The 27,401-nt window shown below is 35.1% G+C and overlaps 1 protein-coding gene across 7 annotated transcripts in view; it reads left to right on the top strand.

Moving 5' to 3' along the window:
• The window catches only part of CGNL1 (cingulin like 1), a 67,975-nt gene that overhangs the window by 11,289 nt on the left and 29,285 nt on the right, over positions 1 to 27,401 (top strand). For 5 of the 7 annotated variants that reach the window (XM_062583344.1, XM_062583346.1, XM_062583350.1 and 2 more), the window contains exons 2-8: positions 6,174 to 7,776; positions 8,133 to 8,227; positions 9,183 to 9,276; positions 10,444 to 10,545; positions 11,352 to 11,500; positions 11,967 to 12,102; positions 15,769 to 15,981. In XM_062583344.1, the coding sequence (XP_062439328.1) occupies positions 6,187 to 7,776; positions 8,133 to 8,227; positions 9,183 to 9,276; positions 10,444 to 10,545; positions 11,352 to 11,500; positions 11,967 to 12,102; positions 15,769 to 15,981 (2,379 nt within the window). In that variant the 5' untranslated portion in view covers positions 6,174 to 6,186. Of the gene's footprint in view, positions 1 to 6,173; positions 7,777 to 7,950; positions 8,035 to 8,132; positions 8,228 to 9,182; positions 9,277 to 10,443; positions 10,546 to 11,351; positions 11,501 to 11,966; positions 12,103 to 15,768; positions 15,982 to 27,401 lie in introns of those variants that run through there. The other 2 variants (XM_062583347.1, XM_062583351.1) reach the window with 2 other exon arrangements.

Here is a 27,401-nt window from a genome sequence, read left to right on the forward strand (position 1 = left end):
ATGCTGGAAGCAGAAAGAGTGCGGGGCGCTTTACTGCGGATGTGTTAGAGGCACACTTGGTCCTGAGGGTGCATGAGGCAGGGGACTGCTGAGCAAGCTGCATATACTAGGCATGGGATTTGGAAAGCCACATTTTTTGATAAGTCTAGCTTGTAGATTTGGCTAGGGAAGAACTGTTGCTGATGAGCGGCTGCAATTCTCTGCCTCTCTGATGCTGCAGTGTCAGGAGTGCTGTAGAGCCGCCAGGGAGAAGGGACATCTCTGGGACAGGAATATGTTTCTCAGAGGCGCTCTTTTCAGCACTTATTGGCAAGGAGAGCAGTAGGATTTCCAAATTACAGAGATTTTCTTTCTTGTAAGGCAGGATCTCAAATAACTACTGGTAGCTAGCTTTTAAATAGGTGATAGCAGCTGTGAAAGGACATGTTTTGCAGGCATTTAAAAATGTTTTTGACCTGGTAAACCTTCAGTGTTCCACTCCCATGGTAGTTTGTAAAGTATCATATCACCACTGAAGAACAACCCGTTAGAGAATAATGTGCCTCGCAATGTAGAGTGTTGGGTTTTCAGACATGACACCCTCTACTGACAAGTTATTTTTATAAAAAGAAAGTAGGGTTTCTATTTTTGGCCAGAAAAATTTGTTAAGAAAAATGAAGCCACTTCTGAAGAGTGATAAAATATGGGACTTTTATATGCACTGGAGGGCAATATTTTCTTTTAAAAAATGAATATTTAAGACCCTTTATGAAAAAGAATTTTTGAAAAGAAATGCTTAAACCCAAATGCCTAAGCAGCTTTCCAAGGCAATCTTTTGTTTGTGGGAGTGCTTAGTTTCTATCCCCTGAAAAAGGAACTAAAACAAGAATTCAGTTTGTGATTTTGTGATTGGCCTCAGGCTGTTCTGAATCAGTTTTGCTGATGAAGTAGATGATTCCATCATCCCCTGGTGCCCTACTCACTGATCTGATAGAAAACTGTCCATATTTTGTTGAATCAGTAAAGGTGATCTGGGTGGCCGTGTAGCTGCACGGTAGCTGACACTATCATTAGTGGAGCTGGGGGAAATGTGCAGCTGAGAGCAGTGGGGTGCCAGAACTATGGCTTTTGGGGCAGCACGTTGTGGCCTGCGGTGTTTGAAGTCGAATGGGAAAATGCGAAGTTGAAGTAAAGTATCATTCAAACCAACATATTCCAAATTTTTAGGCAACTTGATCCGGTAGTCTAGTGAGGCAGTGGGTGTGATCATGCAGGAACTGCACGCAATTTTCACTAGGTTTCAAAGTGAGGAATGGTCTCATATGTCTGTATAGATACAAAGACCTGCAAGCTCAGGCTGAACTGATGGAAAATTCATTTTTGAAGTCTGTTTCTTTCAGGTCTTGCCAGTTTTCAGGGAGGTATTTGATTGAAAATGACTTTTTGTCTGAATTTAAAAAAATGTAGGTATTCAGGGAATATCCTGTCCAATGAATGATACCTGTAGAACTGTGCATTACCTAGCAGAGTAAGTTTGCTTCGCTTGTGTCTGACTAGGTTTTTTGACTGGATCTTTAATTCGGTGTTCTTTTAAACTTCCTTGAAATAATGACTGGATTTACTGAGCTTGGTGATTTAGTAAATCCAGCTGCTTAAGTTAATACCGTGTAGCTGTAGAAAGTCAGGCTATTTCTTTTCCTGGACTCTTCTCAAGTTTTCAGGTGAAACTGTTGCTCAGTAAAATTTGGCTTGCTGTGAACAGCAGATAAGGTTACCAATGAGATGGCAACATACCTTCATTGTTCTAAATTGCAGCTGAACTTTCAGCTTAGAAAGTTATTGGTGGTTATATGTTCTTGACTATAAATATTTCTCTATCATTTTAGCAAATGGAATTTTCAAAAGAAAATTATTTGCTAAAGTAGTTATTTCTTATGTCCTGCTTAATTGGTACAAGCTGTTGTGATAACGTTTACTTCACAAATAGAAGATAAAAAATGTTTTTCTAAAATAATAGAAAGACTGTTCTTTTAACTAATTAAGAATTTTTGCAGAATTACTGCTTCTGTATTTTCTGAAAATCACATCTCTTTTTCTTTGTTTTTTCTTAAACTCTTTTGAGACTGCAAATAAAATTACTAACAAGACTCTAATTTTAACAAGTAGTTGGTATGGCAGAAATCCCTGCCTTTGAATTTATCTCCCTCTGTTAAAAACAAGTAAATACGAGGAGACAACAAGCAGCCCCGCAAATAGGGAAAATCTCTCTTTAAATACTGTTAAAGTATCTAACCTCTTTTCATAACACTAACAGTAAACAAACTGTTCTCTTACAAAATTTGAGGGCTGCAGCAGATTTAAAGAGCATTAAAAGCAGACAGTTGTAGCTGCCAGTGCACCCAGCTGCCAGCTCCTCCCCTTTGTCACGTATCAGAATTTTAGTCATTTGTAGTACAGAAAACGAGTCTGATTGATTGCGTTTACCTTAGCCTGCCAGGCTGAAAATTTTGGTGGCTAAGACGTAGATTCATGAATGATTCAAAGGCCTCTGTTTTTGAGATGATTACATCCATCTGAGGAGTGGGGCAGGCAGATAGCAGAGTAATAGCTTCAGGCCTCTTCTCTTAATCTGTTGATGCATGCCTGCCAAAGCCTGAGATATATTTTGCTGTTTTCATATACAGTAAAAAGGACACTTTAATAATACGTAGTTTGTGGGATGTTATCTAGTGTGGCTTGACATCTAACAAAATATGAAGCATAGGTAAAGTCTCCAGATATTTGAATGGCAGGACTAGTAGACATTTTCTGAACCACAGTGGTTTTTCTTGTCGATTTTAGTCTGTTCAGTTTGAATGGCAGTATCAGTCAACATAATACATTTTCCAACATACCATTATAATATAGACTTACTTCTTATGTTTGAAGTACATACTCTATTTCTGCTGTAGTGCTTTTATCCAGTAAAAATTCTGTAATAGGTCTGAGTTGAAAAATACGAGGGAGAAAAGAACAACCCTAGAGTTAGTTCAAAGTTTCTGCTTTTAAATCCTTTTTAAGATATGTTGATGGCTGTGGTGCTAATGCTTAAGTGAGTTATATATGGGAAAGACATTTGGGAATGAGGACATGGAGAACTGTTAGAACACCTGAAAATGGAAGAAGCAAGGAAGGAGTAAGGTACAGAGTATATCTCCAGAAAGTTCAGTGGTGAAATAGTTGATAACAAATACATATTTCAAAAATCAAAATTATGAATGAATATTTTTTTTCTCCTCAGTGGTTTTGAGCTATGATCAGGCCTAGCCAGAACAGAGTGCATCTTTTTACATTCAGACTCAGCATGGCAAATTATTTCTGTCACTATGTGAACTGGAATGTAAAGCGGGATTTTTTTTTTTTTTTTTTTTTGTAATATTGGAGTCTAAATTTAGTTTAGCATCAAAAGATGGATTTAATTAATGGAATCTGAATTTTAACTAATGATGTAATTGTTCATATAAAGTATATGCTGTAACAGTAGCTGTAGTACTAATTTTTTTAGATGTACTGAAGATCATTTTTCTAGTTTTGAAAAAAATAAGAAGTTGTTACTGTTTTAGAACTTTAGATCATGCCTTGTGGATATGGATTTCTTTTCTTTCTTTTTCTTTTCCCCAAGAAAAACATAGAGATTAGATTAAAAAAAAAGAGAAAACTTATTTTTAAATTTGCTGTTTTGCTAAAAGTAGTAATGAAGTGAATATTTTATAATATATCTGTAGTAATAACTCTAGATCAACATCTTATAAAAATGTTTGAATAAAGCTTCAAAATGTTTATTTTATTCAAAAGCACTTAGGAATCTTTTAAACTGCTTCATTTTTGTTACTTTTGAAACAAAAAATTATACCTAGACATTGATATTTCTGTTGGGGGGGGGGGGGAAAGAACTGTTAATTTGGATCCACTCTATAGTTTAAAGAACAGAGTGGAGAGCCTGCATTCTTTTTTCCAGCTTCAACAAAACCATTTATTAGATTTGTGTAGCCTGTTTCCTTTACAGTGTATGTCTTTTTTAAGTTACAAAGACTTACACGGTGGGGCAACTACAAAATTGTAAGACAGCTCTGTACAGCGTTATCGGTTTTTCTTTCATTGCTGTCTTAGCCAGCATCAGTGCAGCACCATAGCAGATTTCAATGTGCTGGTCAAAAATGCAATGAATCAATGGAGGTCTCTTCATTGATTCTTGAGTGGTTAAAATCAGCCTCTGCTTTTTGCCCTTTTTTCCTCTGCCTGTTCGCAGAAACAGTGTAATTAATGTGAGATACTGTAACTAATCAGAAAAGAAGGTTGACTAGTACAGAGAAACTTACAGAATGGAGACCTAGGACAGGGAAGTGCATTGGTACTTGTATTTCCTTCCATTGTGCTTCCTCTTTCATTTCTGCACGTTTCCTCGGCCTTTGCTGGCTCTTCCGCACTTTTCTTTGTTCTGTTTCTCTTCCTACTGCAGGAAATTACAGATTCAGATCAGATTCATGGCATCTATTTTATTTCCTTCTACTAAGTGAAGTGAACCTTTGTGATAACTAGTTTACCAAATGTTTTTGTATCTAGGGATCTAGACCTCCCTGCCCCCTTTCATTGAAACAATCGATGTCTATCCTCATATCTTGAGAGGAACATGCTGATTCCTTCAGATGAAGGGAATTTGCAGCTGAGGAATGCCTGGGGTTGTTTTTCAGGGAGAGGAGAAAGCTTTTCAGGGGAGCTGACATGTTAGAAAGAAGAATTGGCTGGAGACTAGCATGTTATTATATCAAGTGAAGTTTTTAAATTCAGTATGAGAAAATAATAATTTTGCTGCTGGTTAGAGTATCTGAGGGAGATGGTTCATGCTGAGATACATAAGAAGAATGGAACAGGCTACAGAGGCTTAGTTTTTAAAGAGTGATACTACCGTTTCAGTTTCCCCTTGGATGTCAGTTATTCACCTTTTTTAGTGATCTGGTTGTCAGGCTGCAGTAATTACTGAAGTTTCCAGCTTAGTTCAAAACTCCTTCCAAGTCTGATATCAGTCTGTCACCCTCTTCTGTTCCCCTCTTCTATAGACACAGCTCCAACTGTTGCCACATTACCTCTGCTGCGAGTAACTAACCAGTTGGCTGTTTGCTCGTAATACACAACTATCAGTGATATAAAACCACCCACAAAAACAGTGCCTACAGAAAGAACGAATGAACAGGATTTAGTATTTAAAGTGGAAGTGGGGTTTAAGTGATTGTTTTCTAGATTTGAAACAGTTTTGGCACATACAGCATTGAATTAGCGTTTCTGTTTTTTCCTGAAAAATGAACTATCAGCTTTGGAAATACTAAAAATATTTTTAGTACTTTAGTACTGTTGCTCAACAAAGTATCTGTTTTAAATTTTAAAACATCCAGCTGGAGTTTTCTACAAAAAGCCCACAATCAGATTGTTAAATTAATTTGTAGGATGGTTTATGATTACGGATGACAATAATAGATGAAAAATTTATTTTCACATGTGCTTAGATACAAATAGTATTTTTAATATAAAATATGATGGTGACATAAAAGGATCTAGAGGACATGGGGAGACAATGTTAGAGGAAACAGTGACACATTTCCATTTCTGAAAACAAAAGTTGAAAAAAGAAGATAAAAAGCACAACTTAGAGGCATAAGGATATTGACCTTCCTTGCAGTGCTTTAGTTACCTTGAACTGGTAACCTGAAACTGCTTGCTTGTTTTACTCTCCTGTGCTTACATTAAATGTAAGCGTGGCTGATACTAGTGACTGGCTGTAAAATGACCTTTGGCTTGTGAAGGTATGCTCTTTCAATAGAGATACCCAAAATAAAAGATGTGTTAACTCAAAAAAAAATTTTTTTTGCTTGAATTTGTAATACTCTGATTCCAAGGCAACTAGCAGCAGCTATATGCAGGTAATATTGCACCATTGTTACTTCATAATATTTGCATTCATAAGAAGTCATTGACCCAGAATCTGTCAGTCAGCTGTTGGTCTTTGATTCACGATGTGTTCACTTTGAGCTTGTGTATTCATTTCACTGCATGTCACTTAATTTTCATAGTCACACTAAATAGCTGAATAAAGCAATTAAAAATCAGCTAAAGAATTTTAAACAATTAACTTAATTAAAATGTGTTTTTTTTCTGCACAGCTATAATCCTTTGATGATCATGGAGCCATATATTGCTGGTTTTAAGCACGTGCAGCAGGACTATGAAGTTTCTCTTGAACTTGCCAATGAGGAGACTCAGAAAACTAGCAGTGCACAAAATTCTAAGGCAGGGTCTTATGGTGTCAGTATTAGAGTCCAAGGAATTGATGGACATCCTTACATAGTACTAAACAATACAGAAGGATGTTTTTCAGAAAATCCTTCTCCATCTGGAAAAGGACAGCAAGTCATTTCTCAGACTCTAAGTAGGCCAGCCACAGACTCTAATACTGCTTTTCAGTTGGAGGACAAAAACAGTGAGCACACAAAGTTTCCTGGAACACAGCATGTGCAACCCTGTATGTTTAAAAGCCTAAAGATAACCAATATGGATGAAAAAGAAAATGGAATATTGAATTTTAAAGATGGGACACTGAAATCCTCCAATTTGTTGAACTTTCAAAGACATCCTGAGCTTTTACAGCCTTATGATCCTGAAAAAAATAACTTGAACTTGGATACTTACCAATCTTCTATGTGCAGTAAATCTAAATCTTTTGCAGATAAAGGTAAAACTGAAGCAAGGCCTTGGATTTCCTCATCCAAAGTAGTGTCCCTGCAGAAAACAAATCCCTGTCTTGAAGAGTCAACCAAAGCAAGTGCAAAAAAATTGCACTTGAACAGGTCACTGGAAGACCAAAATAAGCAGACACTGGATTGTCCCAGTAATGTGATCACTTCCAATGAAATGCATGTTTCAGATTCGTTTTCATTTGCAGGGGGATCCCCATGTTTTAGTCCTATTGCTCATATGGAAACAAGGAAACCTAGACCAGATGTTCTTCCTTTCCGCAGACAAGATTCAGCTGGGCCAGTTTTAGGTGACTCACGAAGATCATCATCCTCTTCAGCTACTCCCACTTCTGCAAACTCCTTGTACAAATTTTTACTTGATGATCAGGAGTATGCCATCTATGCAGACAATGTTAATCGGCATGAAAACAGAAGGTATATTCCATTTTTGCCTGGAACTGGCCGTGATATTGACACTGGTTCACTTCCAGGAGTAGATCAGCTAATTGAAAAGTTTGATAAGAAAGTTGGTCCTCAGAGAAGAGGTAGGATGGGAAAAAGGAATAAAATTCATCCAGACGATCGTAAAAGATCAAGAAGTGTTGATAGTGCATTGTCATTAGGTCTTGAGGTAAATTCAAATTATTTACATGAATTCAGTAAAAGCTTGGGTAAGTCAACAGAGCACTTGCTAAGACCATCTGAAGTTTGCCTTCATAAGCAGTTACCTACAGATCAGAAGCTGCCTTCCACAGAGATGAAAAGTTTGTCTCAAAGTACTGGAAAATTGCAAATGCCTGAAAAAGACATTCAAAACAGCCATTTCAATTCTTTGCAGTATCATAAGCAAAATAGAACTAGTACTGAGAGCTTCATGTTTAGGTCATCTACACTCCCAGGACAGAGTAAGAGTGAGGAAGTTAAAACAGTAACTTCTACTCTGTTGTTACCAAACCGATTTACAGTTCCACAAGATACAGGAGCCAAGAAGATTTCTGTAAAAACATTTTCATCCATCCCCAGTATACAGGTAATTTTGAATTTACTCTTTTAAGTTGTATTTTGTGCTGGAGTATACTAAAGCTCTCATATTGTTAGATGCGTATTTTTCTGTTCTTCATTAGAGCAATCTCCCATCATGTAATACTTCTGAATGGGATAGCAGGATTGTTCTGGAGAATTTTAAATACTAAAAGTAATCCCCTGGATGAGGCTGTAGAAAACATTTTCGAAAGCAGTCTCATTTTTGTTTGAGTGAATGAATATGGTGGGGACAAGGAGGTCCACAGTAAGTATATTTCTTCATAATAGAATAGAACAGAGACTTTTGACTGTAAACCCTTATATGGATGGGGTTTTTTTTGACATTTTATCTTTTTCTTTCAGGCAACTCCTGATCTCTTAAAAGGCCAGCAAGATCTTGCACAGCAAACAAATGAAGAGACAGCTAAGCAGATACTTTATAATTACCTTAAAGAAGGGTTAGTAAACATAGTTAGCTCCTACGGAGGAAATTGTATCTTCTCAACGTTTATTTTCTACTATGTTTAGGATTTAAAACTGTAAAATCAAAACTATAACTAAATGAAATGACTACTCCATAATTGTGTATCTCAGCTTTGTCCTTTAAGGACTGTAGGATCTTGACATACCCATGCAATTAGGACCTACATGAGGTATTGTTCCGTATCTGATTAAAGGTAATTGTTAATCAGGATCTGACTTTTTCTTTTAAATTGTTTTGGAGATGAACTTCCTGTAATAAGCAGGTTCGTGAAGAGTTTGAATTGTACCTCATATGAGCTAAGCAGTTAGAAAAAAAATTAAGCTTCCTTTTAAAAAGAATGCCTGTATTTCTTAGTTTGACAGAATTTCTCTTGTTGTTGTGCACTGAATCCTTTCTCCACCTGTACCTTATTATTATTATTATTGTGTTTCTAATGATAACTTATATAAAGATGAGGAAGGAAGGAAGGACAAATGAATAAAATACATGTGATGCACTTAAATTTCTGTGCATCCTTGAAGTTTTTTTACTGATGTAGCACTTTCTGGCAGCTGTTTAAGAGACATTTTATGGTGCAGTAGTCAAGACTTGAAGAACCTAGTAGTAATTACTTTTAATTTCAGTATGTTTCTTGAATAATACATGCTGAATACTTGTCTTTTCACAGCCATCATCTTGTAGAAAAGATTTGTAATTAAAGAGTTCAGTGATTTTTTTTTTTTGGGGGGGGGGGAACATTTGCAATTAAAAATTTTAACAACCTTCTTTTAGATGATTTAATGAGGTCATGGTTAAGATAATTTCTTATTTGTTTGTAGTAGATTTTCGTGGTGGTAATTTTAAATAGTTTGGATACTTTGAATTTATTTTCTTTCTGCCAAAATAGTGTCTGGTCATGTCTTTGCACACTTACACTGTGTCTGTTTCAGAAGTGCTGATAATGATGATGCCACAAAGAGGAAAGTCAATTTGGTTTTTGAGAAGATTCAGACTTTAAAGTCGAGAGCTGCTGGAAATGCACAGGTAAATAATTAATTGTTTGGCTTGTTTCATAGAGTTCAAACATAGACCTTTAGGTTGTCTAAATTTGGCAATTTACTTCAGATGCTTTGCAGATCTCTTACAAGGATTGCTTAAACATGTCTGGCTTCAAAAATTTGAATCCCATCACTGATTTCAGTGAAAGTGTTCTTGTAGCCCCTCAGTAGTATAAATTAATGATAATATTGCACTTAGTTCTTTACTGAATCAGCCTTGTGAGAAAACTTTCTGGTAACAGCTAACAAAGAGTGTAAAGGAATCTGCCATGAGGGTTATCTCAAGGTTCATTTTGCTTCTACATATTAGACTAAGAAAGAGATGAAAACTTAAAAATAAATCTTTTACATCAAAGGGTGGTTGAACCAAAGAAAAAGCTAAAATACATAGCTTTTAAAAATAATGTTGGAGCATCTTCTCATTATAATGATGAAAATAGGTACATATGAGGAGGTGGTATTTCAGCGGGTAATGTTAAAAAAGCAGTAATCTAGCATGCTATTTAAAAGCCATGTTACAATAACATCCTTTGATAATCTACCTGATAAAAAGTTTAAAAAGTTATTTCCTGCTAAGTGATGCACTGATTTTTCAGTTCTTAAAATAAAAAAAGAAAGAAAAGAAAAGAAAAATAAGAAAAAAGTGAAGAAATTCTCAGTTGTTACAGTGATAGCATAAAAAAGACTCGATGCTTATTTTTCCAAGTTATTTTGTCTTGGGCTATAAGGAATGAAAACAAAAATATAAAACATGAATAATTACAAAGAACAGAAAATCTGTCCTCAGACAGACACACACAAAGTGAAATTTGGCCCCAAGTATTAGTGGTTTAATTCAGATGTTACCTAGTTTGATTTTTTTTTTTTTAAGGTTTGCAGTATTTTCTATATTATTGGTATCATGCTTTGAACAGTTACTAAGAAGTTATGCGAAAATCAAGTCATGGTTTCTTTAAAAATATTAGCTTGGCTTGACCCATATGAAAACTCCCAGGTAAGCTCAGGCAGTTGATGCAATCAGTACTTCGTAAGACTTGTTTATGTTTTTTTTTTTTTTTTTTTTTTTTTTTTTTTTTTTTTTAGATTTTGTTTTATTTGGATTGTCAGAAAATGTCTTGAATTTGTTGGAATAAGCATCTCTATTTAATTGTAGGTTTCTGATTCTTCAGCTGAAATGAAAGCTTTGTCGGAACAAAAAACAGAACTTGAAAGGAAAGTGGAAGAGTTGCAGAAAAAACTGGATCTAGAAATCAGGGTACTGCATTTTTGTTGTTAGAAAGCTTTTGAATATTTCAAATATGCTTCTCTAAATAAGTGAAAACTGATGAATCAACTGAATCTTGTACAGAAGAAAATGATACATTTTGTTCAATTTTTACTAAGTATTCTGTTTGAGACTTCATATTGGGAATGCTTTGTAACTGTTGTTGCTTATGTAGTTAAGGGTTTGGAACATAGTAATTGTTGCATTGAGTCTAAAACATCCTGTGGGGTAACTGGTAAGTTTTAGATAGTATAACTGTTCATAGCATAGTTACCCTTTTTAAGAAATTTCTTTCTTAATAGTATTTGAGAGGGAGTTCGGAGCCATGAATAAAAATAATAGGCACATGTTCAAAAATTTCCTTAAATATCTGCAGAGGTGGATGTTAAAATCTGTTGACTGCAGGGAGACATATATGGAATGGGAGACAAACTGTATTACTTATGTAGCTGCTGTTTATTGATTACAGCATTAATTTTCAGTAATGAATGCAAAGTAACTGATTACAACCATGCTTTAAAGACATGAGAGGGACAGATGACTTCCTTTCTGAGTCTGTGATAAGAATCAATATACTTGAAACTCTTTAGTTAATTCTGAAGAGACTTCTCTTGTTTCTCATAAAAATCCCAAAGCTGTGCTTTGTGTGTTTTAATAGTCATAACTTAATAAAAAAATTTTTACAGGTGAAAATAACAAAGTCTAGAAATGGCTATTTTTATATCATAATAAATGATCCTTTTATTTCTTTACGCTTACTTTATTATTTTGCTTAATTTTTGGTGTACACAATTTAGAATCAGCAAAATGCCAAAGAAGAGAGAGATGCTACACGAGCAACCCTGAAAGAACTTCAGTTGCAACTTGATGAAAGTATATGTGAAAAAGATGCCTTAAAAAAGCAGCTGGAGGAAAGTGAGAAGGAACTTAGACAAAACCTAGAGGAGTAAGTTTGTTCTAGAAAACTTATTTTCCTTTTCTTAAAATGTTTAGATGAATGGAATTATACAAAGAGGCATTTACTATAGGAAGTCTTTCAGCTGTTTAAAAATTGAGTATTTTTAAGAATTTCTTGAAGTAAAAGCAAGATTGCTGAATTTATAGTTTTTTCCTAAATGTGAATTGTTTTTAATATTCCATGGTCATAATGTATAGTTTGGTCTTTAAAATACAGAAACATTTGAGCACTGTAGTCAAGATGTTGCCTGTATGCATTTAATTATCTATTAAAAAGAGTTCTCATTTTTACCCCTCTGACATGTCATTGATTTGCCTGATTCTATCCCAGTACCTAGTGGAGAACATGGGAATAGGTACCCATATCTTTTTTAGCACTTGGAAAAATGAATCAGCATTTCTATAAAACTAAAAAACACCTGGTGGTGGTGGTTGTTATTGTTTTTTCTGATTAGGCTTTTTCAAGTGAAGATGGAGCAGGAACAATACCAGACTGAGATTAGAGATCTTCAAGACCAGCTGTCTGAGATGCATGATGAACTGGATAATGCAAAACATACTGGTGAAGGGGAGAAAGAAGTTCTGATTGAGGTTAGTGAAAAAAGTACTAGAAAAAGGATCCAAAGGTCCAAAATATGTACAAAAAGTGGGAATTGAGATATAGTAGAAGAAAGACATGATTTAGCCTTTCCCATTTGATCTGTCCAAAGTAATTTAACATTAGTAAGTGACTTAAGAGGGCTTGTTAAAATAACTAAATCAGCACTAAAAAGAATACAATGTATAATTCTTACAATTTTACAGAGAAGGAGAAAATATAATGTATGGAAGAGGGACAACAGTTATCCAATGCTGCTGCTGTTTGTTTTCACAAAAAGAATTTTGGTCAGAAGAGGGAATACCATGTTCAAGAACATTTGGAAAAGGTAGAGGTGTGCATATTAGCAACACCAGATGAGATTCCACTAAGAAAATTGAAAGAACTCATCCAAGCAATCTCTACATTGTTAACTGTTTATTGATGAGACTAGGGAGAGAAGAGAAGGGACAGCATCTGAAAAGAAACAGAAGAGTTTTCTGTCATGTTGGAATGCAATAGGAATCAGCTGTTGCCCTGGTAGTAGTAATTATTTTAACTGATGATGAAATAGAGAACAGGCTTTATTATATTTGTGGATATTGGTGCATCAGTGCATAATGGTTCAAAAACTATCAAAATTCAAAATTATCTTGATAGTTTTTAATAGCAACAGGATGAACTTCTGTTAAGACTAGTGCAAAGAATTAGTTTAGGACATGGAAGTTAAATGTTCAAATTAAAAATAGGGAGCAAAAAGGTAAAACAGTGTCGAACTCAAAGGAATATTTTAATAAAGATGTTTATATGCAAGACAGCATAGTAGAATAGCAAACTGATGTAGATGAGACTTGAAGTGTGATACTGTCTTTAAGTCTCAGGCACTTCAGTTGAAAATTGCACGTAAGTAGGAGAGCACCTGGAATGATTGTGAGTACTGGAAAGTATTGTTTATGACGAAGGATTGTTTAATGTGAATGGGGGAGTGAGGGGAGAGACATACACACATCTCATGCAAAATGTTGCTATTAAGCAGATATTGATTAAGTTTGTTGTGTGGAGATAGAGTAAGAGGTAAAAGATTTAATATCTATGAGGATTTGGGGGTAGATGTTAAAACACATTTGTCTAGCGATAAGGATAACAAAGCACTGAAACCTGGCTGCCATGTAGCTATAACCAGTTGTAGAACCCCTTTTATTGTGGGTTTTTAAGGACAGAAAGTATTATGTTTGCCAGGAATGATCTAGGTGTGCTTACTATGTTTCACTGCTGGGGAAGTTTGTATGTTTTTCTAAAAGTGCAGTTGTTTACTGCTTGAGAAATACTAAAGGCTGTATGATTTTATGACTGCTTCTGCTGTTTTACATTGTGTCTGTATACACACACATGTGTATTTATTCTTCTGGTCAGTGCTGTATTTTAGAATGTGAAAGTAATCTGTGTCAGAAAGAAAACATACTGCTTTTCATATATAATACGGTATTTTAAAAATTCCTGTAAACATCTATTTTTTTTCCTGTGAAAGAGACAGAATGGCTTGCTTAACCTGTGAGAATTAAAAATTGGTTTGTGTTCTTTTGGTAGACGTGAAAAATATGCCCACAAGCTGTGTAGCTGGTGCCTCCAAATGTGCAGTGCTGTAATTTTTCAAGGTGAATTCCTCCCTTTATGTCACGAGGATTTGAACATGAAAAGATAGATTTTACAGTGACAAGTGAAAAACAGAAAAATATGTGGTCCAGGATTTTACCTTAGTCCTGTGATCAATGGCTGTGCAATATTCATTTAAGAATTTCATAGCAATTATTTGGTACTCACATAAACCATATGACAACTGTAAGCAGTATTTTAATTTACACAATGAAATATGCAGTTATACAGAATGGCATATTCTCTAAGTGTGACTTGTTAAAGTTACAATTTTGTCATTGATCTAAGAATAAAGACCAAATTCTAACAATTTGTTTCCTTTCAGGCAAGGCTGTAATTTCAAAAAGCTGAGAATAGCAGGAAAAAATAGTAATGCATTTAGTATCATGGCATGATTTAAATGTAGGGAATAGTAACAAAAATACCCATTTAAAAGACAGAAACAAATGATAGATGAGGGCAAAAGTTCTTAATGCACTATCCAGCTGCCAACAACAAGAACTGAGGGAAGGGAAAGCAAGAGTGCACCAACTGAAGGTTATAACATCAGAGCTACTTGAAAAGTGCTACTAAATGTGAAGTCATGGTTTTGTAGTTTTCATTATAGCAAAGTTCCACCAGCATGGGAAAGAGATGAGTTATGAGCCAGCTTTCCCCACATCACAGATACCTGAAGGCACCTTGACTTTCCAACAGAGTCTACACTACCTCTGCGTTCTTGGTACCTAAATTTACCAGAGCTACTCAATCCTCACAGCTTGCTAGGAAATACTTACCCTGTTTGTTCCTAACTTGCTGGCACATGTTGTAGGGTTCTCATTCTGATACTTCACTCTATAATTAAATTTGGAGTTCTCCAAGAACAGTTACTGGTGTCTGTCAGGTCCCTGGGAGAACTTTCCTATTACTAGGTAAGATCTAAAGATGCTAGGTTTATGCTTCTGAAATAAAAGGTTAAGAATTTGGCTACAAAATTAAAATTACAGAAATACAAAGCAATAAAATGTGTTAATGATATTGTATCTGCATAATTTGATTTTATTGTCAGTTGTTAAGGATCTTAAGTATTAAGCTAGCACTCTGCATGGTAGACAGCTGGAAGTTTGGGCTGAGCCAAGTGCAGCAGAAGTAAAGGCTGTCCACAGGGGAGTTGCTGACTCTGCACTTCCTTCCCAGCAATTTGGAGAGGGGAAATGACTTCTAGGGCAAACACAATGGGAAGAGAAAGGATTTGGAGCATGGACTTGGTTGGAAAGCATTTGTTTTGCCTTCAGCACTCAGGAAGTTGAACTATTTTAACTTGCAGCAGTAACTTTCTCTCTTCTTTTCAATGGAAAAGCCAACAAGGATTTATCATTGGGTTCACTTCTGCAATGTGAGAAATAAAAAGGCTTTTCTTAGCCAGTGGAGGTGAGACTAAGGGAGACATTAAGTTGTAACCTTACTTTGACTCCTGCTTTATTTACAGACAGTATAACACACACCATGAAAACTTTTCTTAGTTTTGGGATGTCAGATCTACTGACCCATTGAATAATGCATCAGTTATACATTAATACTTATAACAATCTTGGGTTTTAGTAAATCCCTAACTTTCTATAGAAGCTGCAAATGATGTATCAGTTGTACAAGAAAAAAAGTTGGCCTTGCAGGGCTTATGCTGAAATGCTTTTCTTCTCCGCAACGCAGATGGAACAGTTAATTCTTCCTTTGGGAATTATTCTCAGCACATCTTGAGTTGCATCATAGCTATACTCTATATAATTTAAGAAGTACTTTTTACATGAACATCGTGTTAACACCACGGTAAATAGCGTTATCTCAATAGTACCTGGGAACTTAATATTTTTCATGAACAAGATAATTGTTCTGAGAATGGAAGTACTATATCTGTTTGTTAATGTTAATAGTTTTGGCACACTGCCACATGCACAGTTGTTAAGAAACTTCTTAGGTGTTGCCTTCATGCTCAGTTATTGGAGTCATTAGTGCTAGTTGTGTTTAATTTTGTTTTTAATGCTTTTTAGGAGCTGATGCAAATGAAGCAGGATCTGCAAGAAGTATTAGTGGCAAAAGATCAACAAGAAGAGATATTGAGAAAGAGAGAGCGAGAGCTTACAGCTTTAAAAGGAGCTTTAAAAGAAGAAGTATCTAGCCATGACATGGAAATGGATAAAATTAAAGAGCAGCATGATAAAGAATTACTGGATCTACAGCAGAGCCTGGAGAAAATAACAGAGGTGAAATAAGTAATTACAGTTAATCTTTGCAGGGAAAAATCACAGATGATGTGTACTGCATGCTTTCAAATCCTAATTTTTTCTTGGCAAAGCATATAGGTAGAGATTTGGGCTAGGAGTTTCTTAGCTGCTGAAAATAAGTCTTATTTCATACAATTATATAGTGCTTTGATTCTTTATCAGAGCTGAAGTTGTTGTCTTTTCTTCAAACAGCTGTTTATTACATGCTTAGTTTTGCTTAATCACAAACTTTTGACAGAGAATAGATACGAGGATGGTGCTGAGGATCATTTGCTTGTCTTGGACAGTGTGGAATGACTGAAACACTGAGAGTGGCCTAAAGAGTGCTACTGTGCTTTGCCACTGATGACTCTGAAACTGCGGTTTTGGAGCTTCTGGCAGGGCTTCTCTATTTTCTCTCTCTTTCCTTTCTACTCCTTCCTCCCTGCCTCTCTCTGATCTGAGCTGATCTTATTAACTGAATGGTCAAATGAATACCAGCACAAAGGAAACAGCAAGGAGTGAGTGGCTGAAGCTAGAGAGGAGGAGGACTGGAAGAATTGCCTTTTTCAATGTGATCAGGCAGTCTTTTTTGGGGACAATTTTAGGGACAATTTGCAAAAGAATATATCTGGTACTGTTTTCCAGAAGATGTCCTTTATGAAGCTGACCTTGCAGAGACAGGAGCTAGCAATTTATTGAAAGATTTTCATCAGGGAACAGTTCTCAAAACATTTTGAGTATTATTTTTATAGTGACAGTTATTTTTGTCTTTTCAGTATCTCCTTTCTTCATTTTATGTTTATGTTAAATAGTTAAGGAAGTTTCTAAAAACAAGCTGTCCTTGGCCAATGTGAAAGTCGAAATTATAGATCTAGTTTTCTGCTTAGAAATGTTTGCGCTAGTTTATACCTGTTCCCACACCTCTTTGGTGTTCTAGTTTATATCTTTTACCCACACCTCTTTCGTATTAGCTGAGTTGCAGGTATCCAATAGTCATCACTGAAAACGTAATGTAGAACTGAACTAAAATTAAACTTGAAGGAAATTTCTTAAGCTTTATGAAGCTCCCATGGAAAATATTAGGTAGATATTGTGTGATTGTGAATTCTGATAAAGAGTATTCTTGTAAAGAATTGTTTTTAAATGTGCATTTTTCTTGAGTAGTTAAAGTTCGTATGCAGCAGTTCTTTATACAGCTTAGCCTCTTCTACTTGCGATCGTTAGGCTTTGCTTAAATTTATTCATTTATTTTGTTGTTTATATCATCCTGGGGGTACTTGCCCCATCTGAGCTTTTTGAACTAAATTCATAGTTTTTTCTTTGAGAGAAAACTGGAGCATTTTAAATCATCATTTTTTATTATATAGTAATTGTAGTGACAGCTTAACCTCAGTGAACCATCTTTCAAAGGTACTGCATGGTAATTTACTGTACTTCAATTATGGAACTGTAATTACAACTGACAAGAAATGAAAGAGTAGTCTGTTTGGTATAACAATAACGTAGTCTGGGAAATGGCTCTGTGACTGGATTGCTGTGGGTTAGGGATAGTTATAAATAGCTATTCTTTACTTGAACAACAATGTCTAATAGTAAATTTAATAAGATGTTCAAAAGTAAAATTTAATTAATGTTGCTCTAAGCATAAGTTCTGCTCTTCTCGTTTTACTTTAAGTGATCTTACGTCCTTAAATTAAGGAAAACTTAACTGGTTTATTTAGAGATATCTTTTATCTCTCGTGTTAATATCCTAATGATTTTTAAAGCACAACATTAGTTATATGCCTGCTGCCTCATATTAGTTGTTGTATTTAGTATTTCATCTATGAGAAAAGTATAACTAGTCTCTGCAGGGAGAAAGACTCTACAGTAATGAGTGATCTGCTGTGATCTTATGTACAATGTAAATTATAGGACCTATAATTTATCCATTTTATGTGCTGGTGTTTACTCTGAAATTTTTGGTAACTGGAGACATCAGGTAGGTTGGCAGATACTGTAGAGAGCATTTAGTCTGTGTGATTAGAATGCCACATGAGTCTGTTTCAGATCCTGCTAGAAACATAGCCAAGGTTATCTGATCAGAGAACAGAGGAGGATATTTCATAGGCAATTATGTTTTTGTGCTCACTGATGTGGTAATAGTAGCGTGTCTTTTTTTTTTTTTTTTTTTTCTCCTTTGAGAGGGAGAGGTTGTTATATGAAGCTCAATGGCATATAAATAGTGAAATAAGTTTTATTTCCATTAATCTTAAGATTTACATTTTCTTTGCCATATTTTCCTTTTCCAAGTCATTTTTGTGCTTTATATTTGCTTGTGTTTTCATTGAGCTGCCTGCATTGTTCTTTCTTTAATGCTTGGTTAATAAAACTGTGGCCAAATTGTTTTCCATGTAACAACAGTAAAAAATTTCTGCTTCCATAACATATCTCTGTGGGATAATAACAGCCTTTAACTTAGGGAAGCATTCATTTATTAATTTATTACTAACTAAAAAGGGATGAGTTTATCACTGCGAGTTCTATAGGTTAAGAATTAAGAATCCTTTCCTGGTTTTAGTGTAGTATAAAAATTTACATTGTTTTATCTGAACCTCCAACACATTAGGCCAGAATTGTACTACTTAACGAGAATTTGCTGTCAGAGTAGATGAACGGCTGTTGTTTCACCAGAATTTGGAACTAGCTTTTGAAATACAATACTGTGGGTAAAAGGTTGCAGCAAACTGCAGTTCGTACTGTTCAAATTCCACTGGAATCATACCAACTCAGGAAAGTGTAGTTGCTAACTGCACAGCACTGTCAAATTGTGACCTGTTTTGAAAAGCAGGCTGCACAAATGACATTGTTCAGAGAAGTCTGTAACCATCACATTAAAAACCTCTGCTTTGATGAGGCTTATCTAAGCCTGACCTTGACTGACTTATTCAGTGTCCATTATACTTCTGACCTGATCCACAAAGTGGTAGAACAAAAAAAAACAAACTTTAGAAGCTGTTTCATTTATCAACACACTTGAAGAGTGCAATGAAGCTTGTGGTCATGTGAAGTATAACTGATATGCATGTGTTAAGACATGTGGTGTGACTAAAGGGAAGAAGGAATTTTATCAGAGCAAGTGGTGGGAACAGTAAAGACGATAATTACCTTCTACACATTACAGGCTACATATGTATTCCTTCTATTTAAAATAAAATAATATTAAATTTCATTAAATATCATAGATGAGAAGAAGCTTTGATTAACTTCCTTTTTTTGGATGTGTATTAGGTGATTGTGCATACTGTATCTTTTTTGCCTGTCCTGCTAGTATCAGGTTTCTTCTTCAAAGCTAGTAGTAAAAATCTCCCATGTATCAGAAGCCATTTCCTTAACGGCAAAGATTAACAAGAACTAGCTTAAGTGTTGTAAGTGATGTTGATATATACTATGTATGTCTTACTTGTAAATATGGCTTGCCTTATACAGTTTAAATGTAAAATGAAATATAACTAAGCTTAGCATACTTGTGAGAAGCTATTGTAGAACAATGCTGTGCAAAACCAAGTAATGGTGGCCTAAGTGCCTAAATTATTGTGGGTAAAGTGAAGACATTAACTGATTGTGAAGCTTTGCAGAGAGGCTGTATGAAACGAAGGTTTGGTCCATAAACTGATAGGTAAATTTAGTGTATATAACTATAAAATGATACATATGGAAAAAAAATTTTAAATTTTAGTCCCCAGACTAACTTCTACCATTCTAAGATGAAATCTTGGCATTATAGTAGATAACACTATAAAAACATCAGCTTGATAGCAATCAAAGCAGGAAATTATAAGAATTATTTGAATTTAAGAACATAATTACACCCCCGTACACACCCACATATATTTAGATAGATAGATAGATAGCTGTAACTAACTTGAATCTACATCTTGATGTTCTGTCAGATTCTGATACGCTCACCTCAAACAAGATTCAGTATAGTTGGAAAGGATTTAAAGAAGATGAACAAGGATTTGCAGATTTTTCTTTTCTCTTGGCCTGAGGCAGCTGCTGCCATTTTGAGATAACACTTTTTGGTTTGTGTGGTAGAAGCCAGGTAGTTACTAATCTAAACTGTATAGAGTCAGTGGGCAGTGGACTGACCAGTCCAAGCCAGTGTTTCCATGGAAATTGCATCTAGTGAGGTATATGAACAGTTCTTGAATGTCTTTATTTGTGCACTCCATTAACAGTGAAAAAGTTATGGTTTTAATCACTTTGGACAAATAAACAACCTGAATTTCATGTAAGAAAAGTCAGTGTCATGCCATTAAGTTAGTTTGAGTAATAGTAATCTACTTAAGCTATGTTTCTGGGTCCAAAAGTCATCCACAAGGTAATTTATTTCAAAGTTCACTGGTACTTTGGGGGATACTAAAAAGATTTAGTGGCAGAGCTGAACCAAAGGATGACAGGAGTACTTATGTTTCCATTGCTGTTCTTTACACTTCTTCCATTGTTTCTGCCATGTCTTTACATGCAATACTTGGTATTTCTCCTTTGCACATAGGCTGAAACCACTTTGTGATATGAAACTCCTGGTAGCAATACTAGCTTAGGAAGTTCCTGTTCTGCTTAGTAGCTTGTTCTTGCATGTTGTCAAATTTTTGCGAGGTCACGTGGTACAGTGGATTGACTTGGCTTACCAAGAAAAAAAAAACAAAAACCAAACAAATTCAAAACCACAAAAAAGACTTCTCTCATTTCTTTATTTTCTTCTCTCCTTTACTAGCCTCTTGGGTTATGTTTTTAATCCAGGTATTTTTCTGATCCATTTCCAGTGTGATACCACAAATGAGGTGAGCGAAGAGAGGGTGCACAGAGGTGTATCACATTGGAAACATACACTGTAGAAGTGTATATGGAAAACCTGGGACACAGATATGATTTGTTTTACTGTAAGTTGCCATTCTGTGTATGGAAAGGAAGTTGTCTGGTAATAGCATCATGTGTGTTTTTAGGCACCTATTAAATGAAATGCTAAATGAACTGTGGAATATTAGCTGTGTTGTCAACTAGAAAAATAAACATGCTGCAGAAGCACACCAAAGATATAACTTGGTGACTTTATTTTTGGTGGTAAAGCAAGGTTTTAAGTTCTAGCTCCTCTGGTCTTTCATTTCCATTTGTTTGGTAGGGATGTATGTTTGTGCAAGTGCACCAAAACCCAAATCTGCATTGGCTTCTCCTAAAGTAATGTTGTAAAAAGGATGCTACAGATAGTGTCCTATCAAATTACGAGTGTATGTGTGTGTATAATACATTTTTTTTTTACTGCATTTAGAGTCAAGAAAAACTCTGAGCAAAGCTGTCTTCTGAAGTTTTATTTGAGTTGGATTGTATCGTGTTTAAACAATGTGGGGGAAACCAGAAGGCAGTTGCCATAAAGCCAGTGTCCTCCTGGTTTGTTACCCCTTTGTGGCTAACATGGCTTTGGTTCTTCATGGGGAAAGCTATGTGCTGAGCATCCTGAAGAAATACAGCTGCAAACATAGTGCTTCTTCCCACAGTGTATCATATATGTCTACATCTGTTTTAGCTATGATAGTTATTTGTTTATCCAATTCACTCAGGACCATTTCTGTTAGTCTGGGTTTGAAGTACTTATTTGCTTTCTGAAAAATGGCAAAAGCTTGTAGTATCAGATACTTTGTTAATATCATTAGAAGGATCTCAAATCCTTATTAGCAGAAAAACTGTGTATATGTTCAGTGAAACAGGCTTGTTCTGTGAAGGGATATAGGTTGGTTGCATGAGTGTGTGTCCATTCAGTAGGGTACAACATGAGCATAGAACCTAGTTAATATTTTACTCTGGTCTTCGCAGCAACCTCTGACCTTGACAAAACTGTTAGTGAGCCAAAATGAGTATGTCATGATACATAGCTAAGAGGATAATATGACACTGAAATAACTGCTTATTGAGAGGTTAATACTTTCCTGGTTCTGGTTATTTTAACTGTGTGAATGTTAGGTCCTGCTTATATTAGGAAATTTTGTTTAATCAGTTCCATGTAAAGAATAGTTTCATTTTTAATTTAAAAAATATACATTTAAATCTTTCATTACATTTCATAAATCAAGACTTAAAGAATTTTGAAAATAATACTAAGGATATGATACCATTTAGATCAGTGAAAATGTCCTGTCAAGAAAAAATCTTGTCCCTAACGTGTCCTAAGTGAATAATTTTAACCAGTTAATAGAACGGCTCTGCCTGAAAGGGAGAGAAAAATAGTCTGACCTTCTCATAAGTTTGTGCATTTGCTTACTGAGTAATCCCATGAAGTGTGGTTGAGAATTCAGGTTGGTTGCAGTGTACCTCACTGAGATAAAAACACACTGACCCTTTTAATAGGTAACTAATCATAGTTAACTTCCAAATGCATAGTCATGTGTTGAAGCAGGCTAAGTCTCCTTTAGAAAGGATGGGAAGAATAAGTATAACTTGTGCAGGGTAGAAAAGTAATAAATAAAGCCAGTTAGTCTCTCTTTCCAGACACTTTATTTTTTATTTGGTAGACATAATACCTATTTTGCTCTTAAACAATTTTCATGTTTCTTTTTCAGAAGTGTGAGATTTTATTATCTACATAATTATTATAGTGTTACTTATCCCAGGACCTCTAACTGCTTGAAGGGATAATGTTTGAAATTAAAAGTTGCCTAAAGCTACACAGCAATGGGGGGGAAAAAAAAGAATTACGAACAAAAATAAAGACATACTATTTTCATTCATGAGTTTTAAAAACTGGATGACCATACCTGAATAACGCTGTTTTCAAATGCTGTTTTTACTGAAGAACAGCGTTACAGCTACCCTCAGCATTAGCTAGGACAGGTTGGTAGACCTTAATCCCTGAGACCACGTGAAATTTTTAGGTCCAGCGTCAGTTTTAAAAAGTGACCCGTGTGACTGGGTTAATATTTAAGATTGCCTTCAGCAGACTATGTCCTCCTTGATACTTTAAGTGTTGCACACTAGGAAGAAAGTGAAGGGAGCAGCCACACCATTCCCTTTCTTTCAGGAGGTTTTGGAAGAATATCATGTCATTTACTTTGATTCTACAAGTATGACTATATGAAAGTCTATTACTTCTATTAAAAGGAAAAAAATTGTGCTCTAGCTAATTTTGAATAAAAATCTATTCTTTAGATTTGTGTTTCAAATACGTCATTTAAAGTTACAGTTAATAATTAAATAACAGTTAATTAGGTGAATTCAGTTTCACTTGATTAGACTTGATTTTGAGAGGAAATTTAAAGGTTATCAGAAAATTTGGCTGATTTGTGCCTAATAAACATTGAATTTACCCAAAATATAAGTCTTAATAACCTGTGATTGAGATACTTAGCTTCCCCTCACTTCAGCCCCTCCAACATAATGTGAAAGGACTTCAAAACTCCTGTGCTACGTGGTCATTGCTGAGGGGAAATTTCACCAGCTGAAGCACCAAGTCAGCCAAAACCATTTTTTAATGATCAGTTATATAACTGCTCGTGTGTCTTTGCCAGTGTTAAGGGTGTGGTAGGAAAGACGGTGTGGAGTCACAGAACCATTTCGGCATTCCAGTCCAAGAGGAACTGTCTTAAGAGATGCATCATATTTAAACTCTTCAGAAGTGATTATAATTACTTCAGTTACATAAGGTACCAGGAATATTGTGTTGATTTGGCAATGTTTTGTCACATTTTTCGCTCAGAATTTATATTTGAGGAAAAACCAGTATATTTTACATCCACCCCTATCTTTATTTTGGGAGAGAAGTTTTAATTCTTTTTGTCTGATGTCAAGCCAGCCATTCAAAATCTATGCTTGCCTATGAAGCTGGTTGACTAATCCCTTAAGCTGTCTGTGGAAGGTTTAGTTTGACCTGATATTTCTCTAGAATTAAAATCTATGAGATCATCTTTTAAAAGATTTCGGTGGGTTTTTGTTTGCTGAAGTAGATTATTTTCGTCTGTGTGTGATTTTGTTGTTGTTGTTATTGTCAGAAACTGATTTTTCACAAACCTTTCTTTTAGGATTTGATAACTTATTTTTTATATGGTGGTTTGAGACCATGGTTCTGAATTAATACCTTGATTTGCAGGCCATATGAAATTATTTAAATGTTCCATATTTAATATCAGCAATAAGATACTGCTATAATGCAGAGATAAAATCACCGTGGTCTTTTAATAACAGTAATTAGCCATTTCTTTTGAACAGTAATTTGCATTAGGACTTTGAATGTATGTTTTAGTGTGCACTAATACCAAATATCAGTACCAGTGCTGGCCTAATCAGCAATACCAGTACACATGCAGACAGAGGTGTTTTCTAAATTGCCCCATGTGGCACTATGACAAAATCAGAAAGCAGAAGCAGTTTTATTATGTGGGAGAAGCAAACAAAAGCATCTTAAACTCTATTGCAAATAATTTGTAACTGGAGATGTTCACAGTTAACAGAGAGCAAGCAGATACTGTCTTATAGTAAGGGGTGTATCTATTTTGTTTGCCTGTACCTATTTATATTTACTCTGTGTCTGCATACCACATTAATTATGCATCTGTAAGCACCAATTCTATATGGATATATGAGTTAGAGTGTCCACACATGATATAACAGTGACTTGAGTGAATTTTGATTTCAACTACTTGAAAATTAATTGATGTAATTGTGCAAGACTGATATTATTTTAGAAACGTAGTATTTCCCTGTAATGAGAGGAAATAAATACAGCATCTAGCGTGTTAACTTCAGAGTTTTCAATGGCAGATCTTAATACCATATTTACTGATACTTCTTATGATTTTGCCCGCTTTGGCTTGTGGCTTCTATTCAGCAGTGTGTGGCATTTAGTAAAAGAAATAAATCAGTACTATCTAAATCTAACTTTTAATTTTCAGATTTCCTTCCTTTAGGAGAACTGAGCACCTTTATAACCATATTAATACAAACATAGGTTGTTATCTTCAAGCAGTTCCAGAAGACTTTACGTTGTGGGACTTCATCATTACAACTATGCTTGCTTTCTTCTAGAGAGGTTCTTTTGGTCTTCTGTTTCTCTTTTTTTGTTTTTTCAACTTTTTCTCAGAAATTTGCAACTAATTGCCAACTTCATTTATCTACTCCTTACCTAATGCTTAACTCTGCTGATGCGACTTGTTCAGTCTTAAAACATTAAATTAAATGTGACAAAACTATATTTTGAGAAAGCATAATGAAATATTTCCTGTGTTCAAAAAATAATAAATAATAAGATGTGAATGTGTATAGGAAGTTTGCAAGGATGCGGCTATTAAGAGGAAGGTATTATCCTTTCAGGGATGGAATAGATGAGAATCTTATTGGCATAGAGACTACATATGCCTACTAAATGCCTAGGAAGATAGAGCGAAGAGAGAGAGATTGGAAGAAAAGACAAATTAAAATGCAGGCAAGCAAAAATTAAAACGAAAATACTATAAGATTTTTACGTTAAATAAAAATAACTCCATAATTTAAAAAGTTGATTAACTAAAACATACTGTCACAACAAGCAAGTTGAGAGTAAGAGGAATAAGTATGCCTTATTTGCCGAAAGGAAGAAACAACAGTCTTGGAACTGAGATACATTAATTTAAGATCCAAAGAGTCCACTTCAATGCTTGATAATTTTTTCCCCAATTATTTTCTTTTTTTTTTTTGATATGGCAAATATGTCTGAATATGCAATAGTTCATTCCAGCTTTTGTCTTCAAGAATCTTACTTGACCAGTTTTATCTGTTACACACTTTGCATGTGTGTACATACATAATCACATTTCAGCTCTTTGAAGAGTGCAGTCCACAATCCAGTGAACTGAAGATCATATGTCATATTAAATAACATTTTTTAAAGTTTCATACCAAATTTAAGTAAGTACTTTCTGACCTTTCTAAAGTTCTGTTACTGGGGGGAGTTGATTTGTATAAACTTAGTTAAAATGATTGCCAAAACTTTTTCAACATCCACAAATAACAAATAAAGCAATGTAAATGCTTTATGAATGGGACATAACAGCAATCATTAATTAATGTAGAGTCATTGTGTCTTAAGGACCTTACGTTAACTCACATTATTCCTGTACAGTATCATTACCATTAAGCCATGTTTGGAATAAAGGGGTACAGATACACAGCATTATTTCCACGTGTGAAGTTTCCCTGTCTGGGCAAAAAAAGATAAGCTTTTCTCAGTTGTGTTTACTAGCCCTATAGTCTTCAGTTATCCTTCTGCTTTCATCCTCTTTAATCTAACCTGCTCCAACTTCATGCCTTTGTAAGCAACATTCAACTCCTTTTTGAATATGTGAGTTGGTCACTTAATTTTAAATGAAAGATGTGCCTTTCAGCTCACGTAGACAGAATCAAAAGGATTAGGATTACCATTGACTGTTAGTAAATACCATCCTTGTTCAATCTTAAACTATGATGTTGTCACTTTCAGTTTTAGCTTATTAAATGCAATAATTTCTATTCAGAATTTGTCAAGATATATAGTAATTTTTCTGTAGTTTCAGTGCAGTGGTTTTCATATCTTCTGGCATAGTGTATTGAAGGAATTCCATGCAGAACTCCAGTAGGTCATTCCTCCTGGGCCATCATTAGAGAGCAATAAATTTAAGCTACTGTCTCTAAGTGAGTTAATTTTGCATTCTAGTTGCAAAATTACTAGTTGCACAGTTGTGTTCACTGCCCACATTATGGGGTTCTGTAGCCAAAGATACCTCTCTTGCTCAACAGGGTCTGTGGACGATTTGATAGCTACTGCTCTGAAGCACATGTAACTGTTCAGTAGGGATCTCTACACACAACTTCTCCCTGACTCATGTAAAAGTACTTGTTTCCCTTGTGTATCCTTTCTAATGATACCTAGGCTCTCTTCTGTCATTTATATCTGTTTTCCCAAGAGGAGACCCAAAGGGGAGGTAGAAGGTAATGTAGAAGGCAGGATAAGACTAACAGTGGAGAAAAGGAGAAGGGAAGAGACATGGTGTTTTGCGATGCCTTAACTTTATGTGATAATATGCTACAGGATAAGGTATATATTTCCAAAAGCTATTATAATCTAGGAGTTTCATTTATGCCAGTGGAGAGCTCTGCATGTGATTCTCATCAAATTGCTTACAGTGGGGTAAGTGAAGACAAGGTTTTTTTGTTTCTATAAAACCTGCTATATAATTTAACTCTCTTTGGAGAAGTGATGCTACATACACATTATCTTCTCAAAGAACATCTAGGTGATACTTATGCAGTTTGACTTTGTTTAAATTTCACTATCAATTTGAAGATACACATGTATTGTTTTTTCTAATATCATCCTGAATGATAGTCAGAAGGTGATCCTCCATTCATTGTGTGCATTGTTCTACTGTCTCAGG

This window comes from Rhea pennata, chromosome 10 (assembly GCF_028389875.1).
Source record: "Rhea pennata isolate bPtePen1 chromosome 10, bPtePen1.pri, whole genome shotgun sequence".
In the NCBI taxonomy this organism is placed as follows: Eukaryota; Metazoa; Chordata; class Aves; order Rheiformes; family Rheidae; genus Rhea; species Rhea pennata.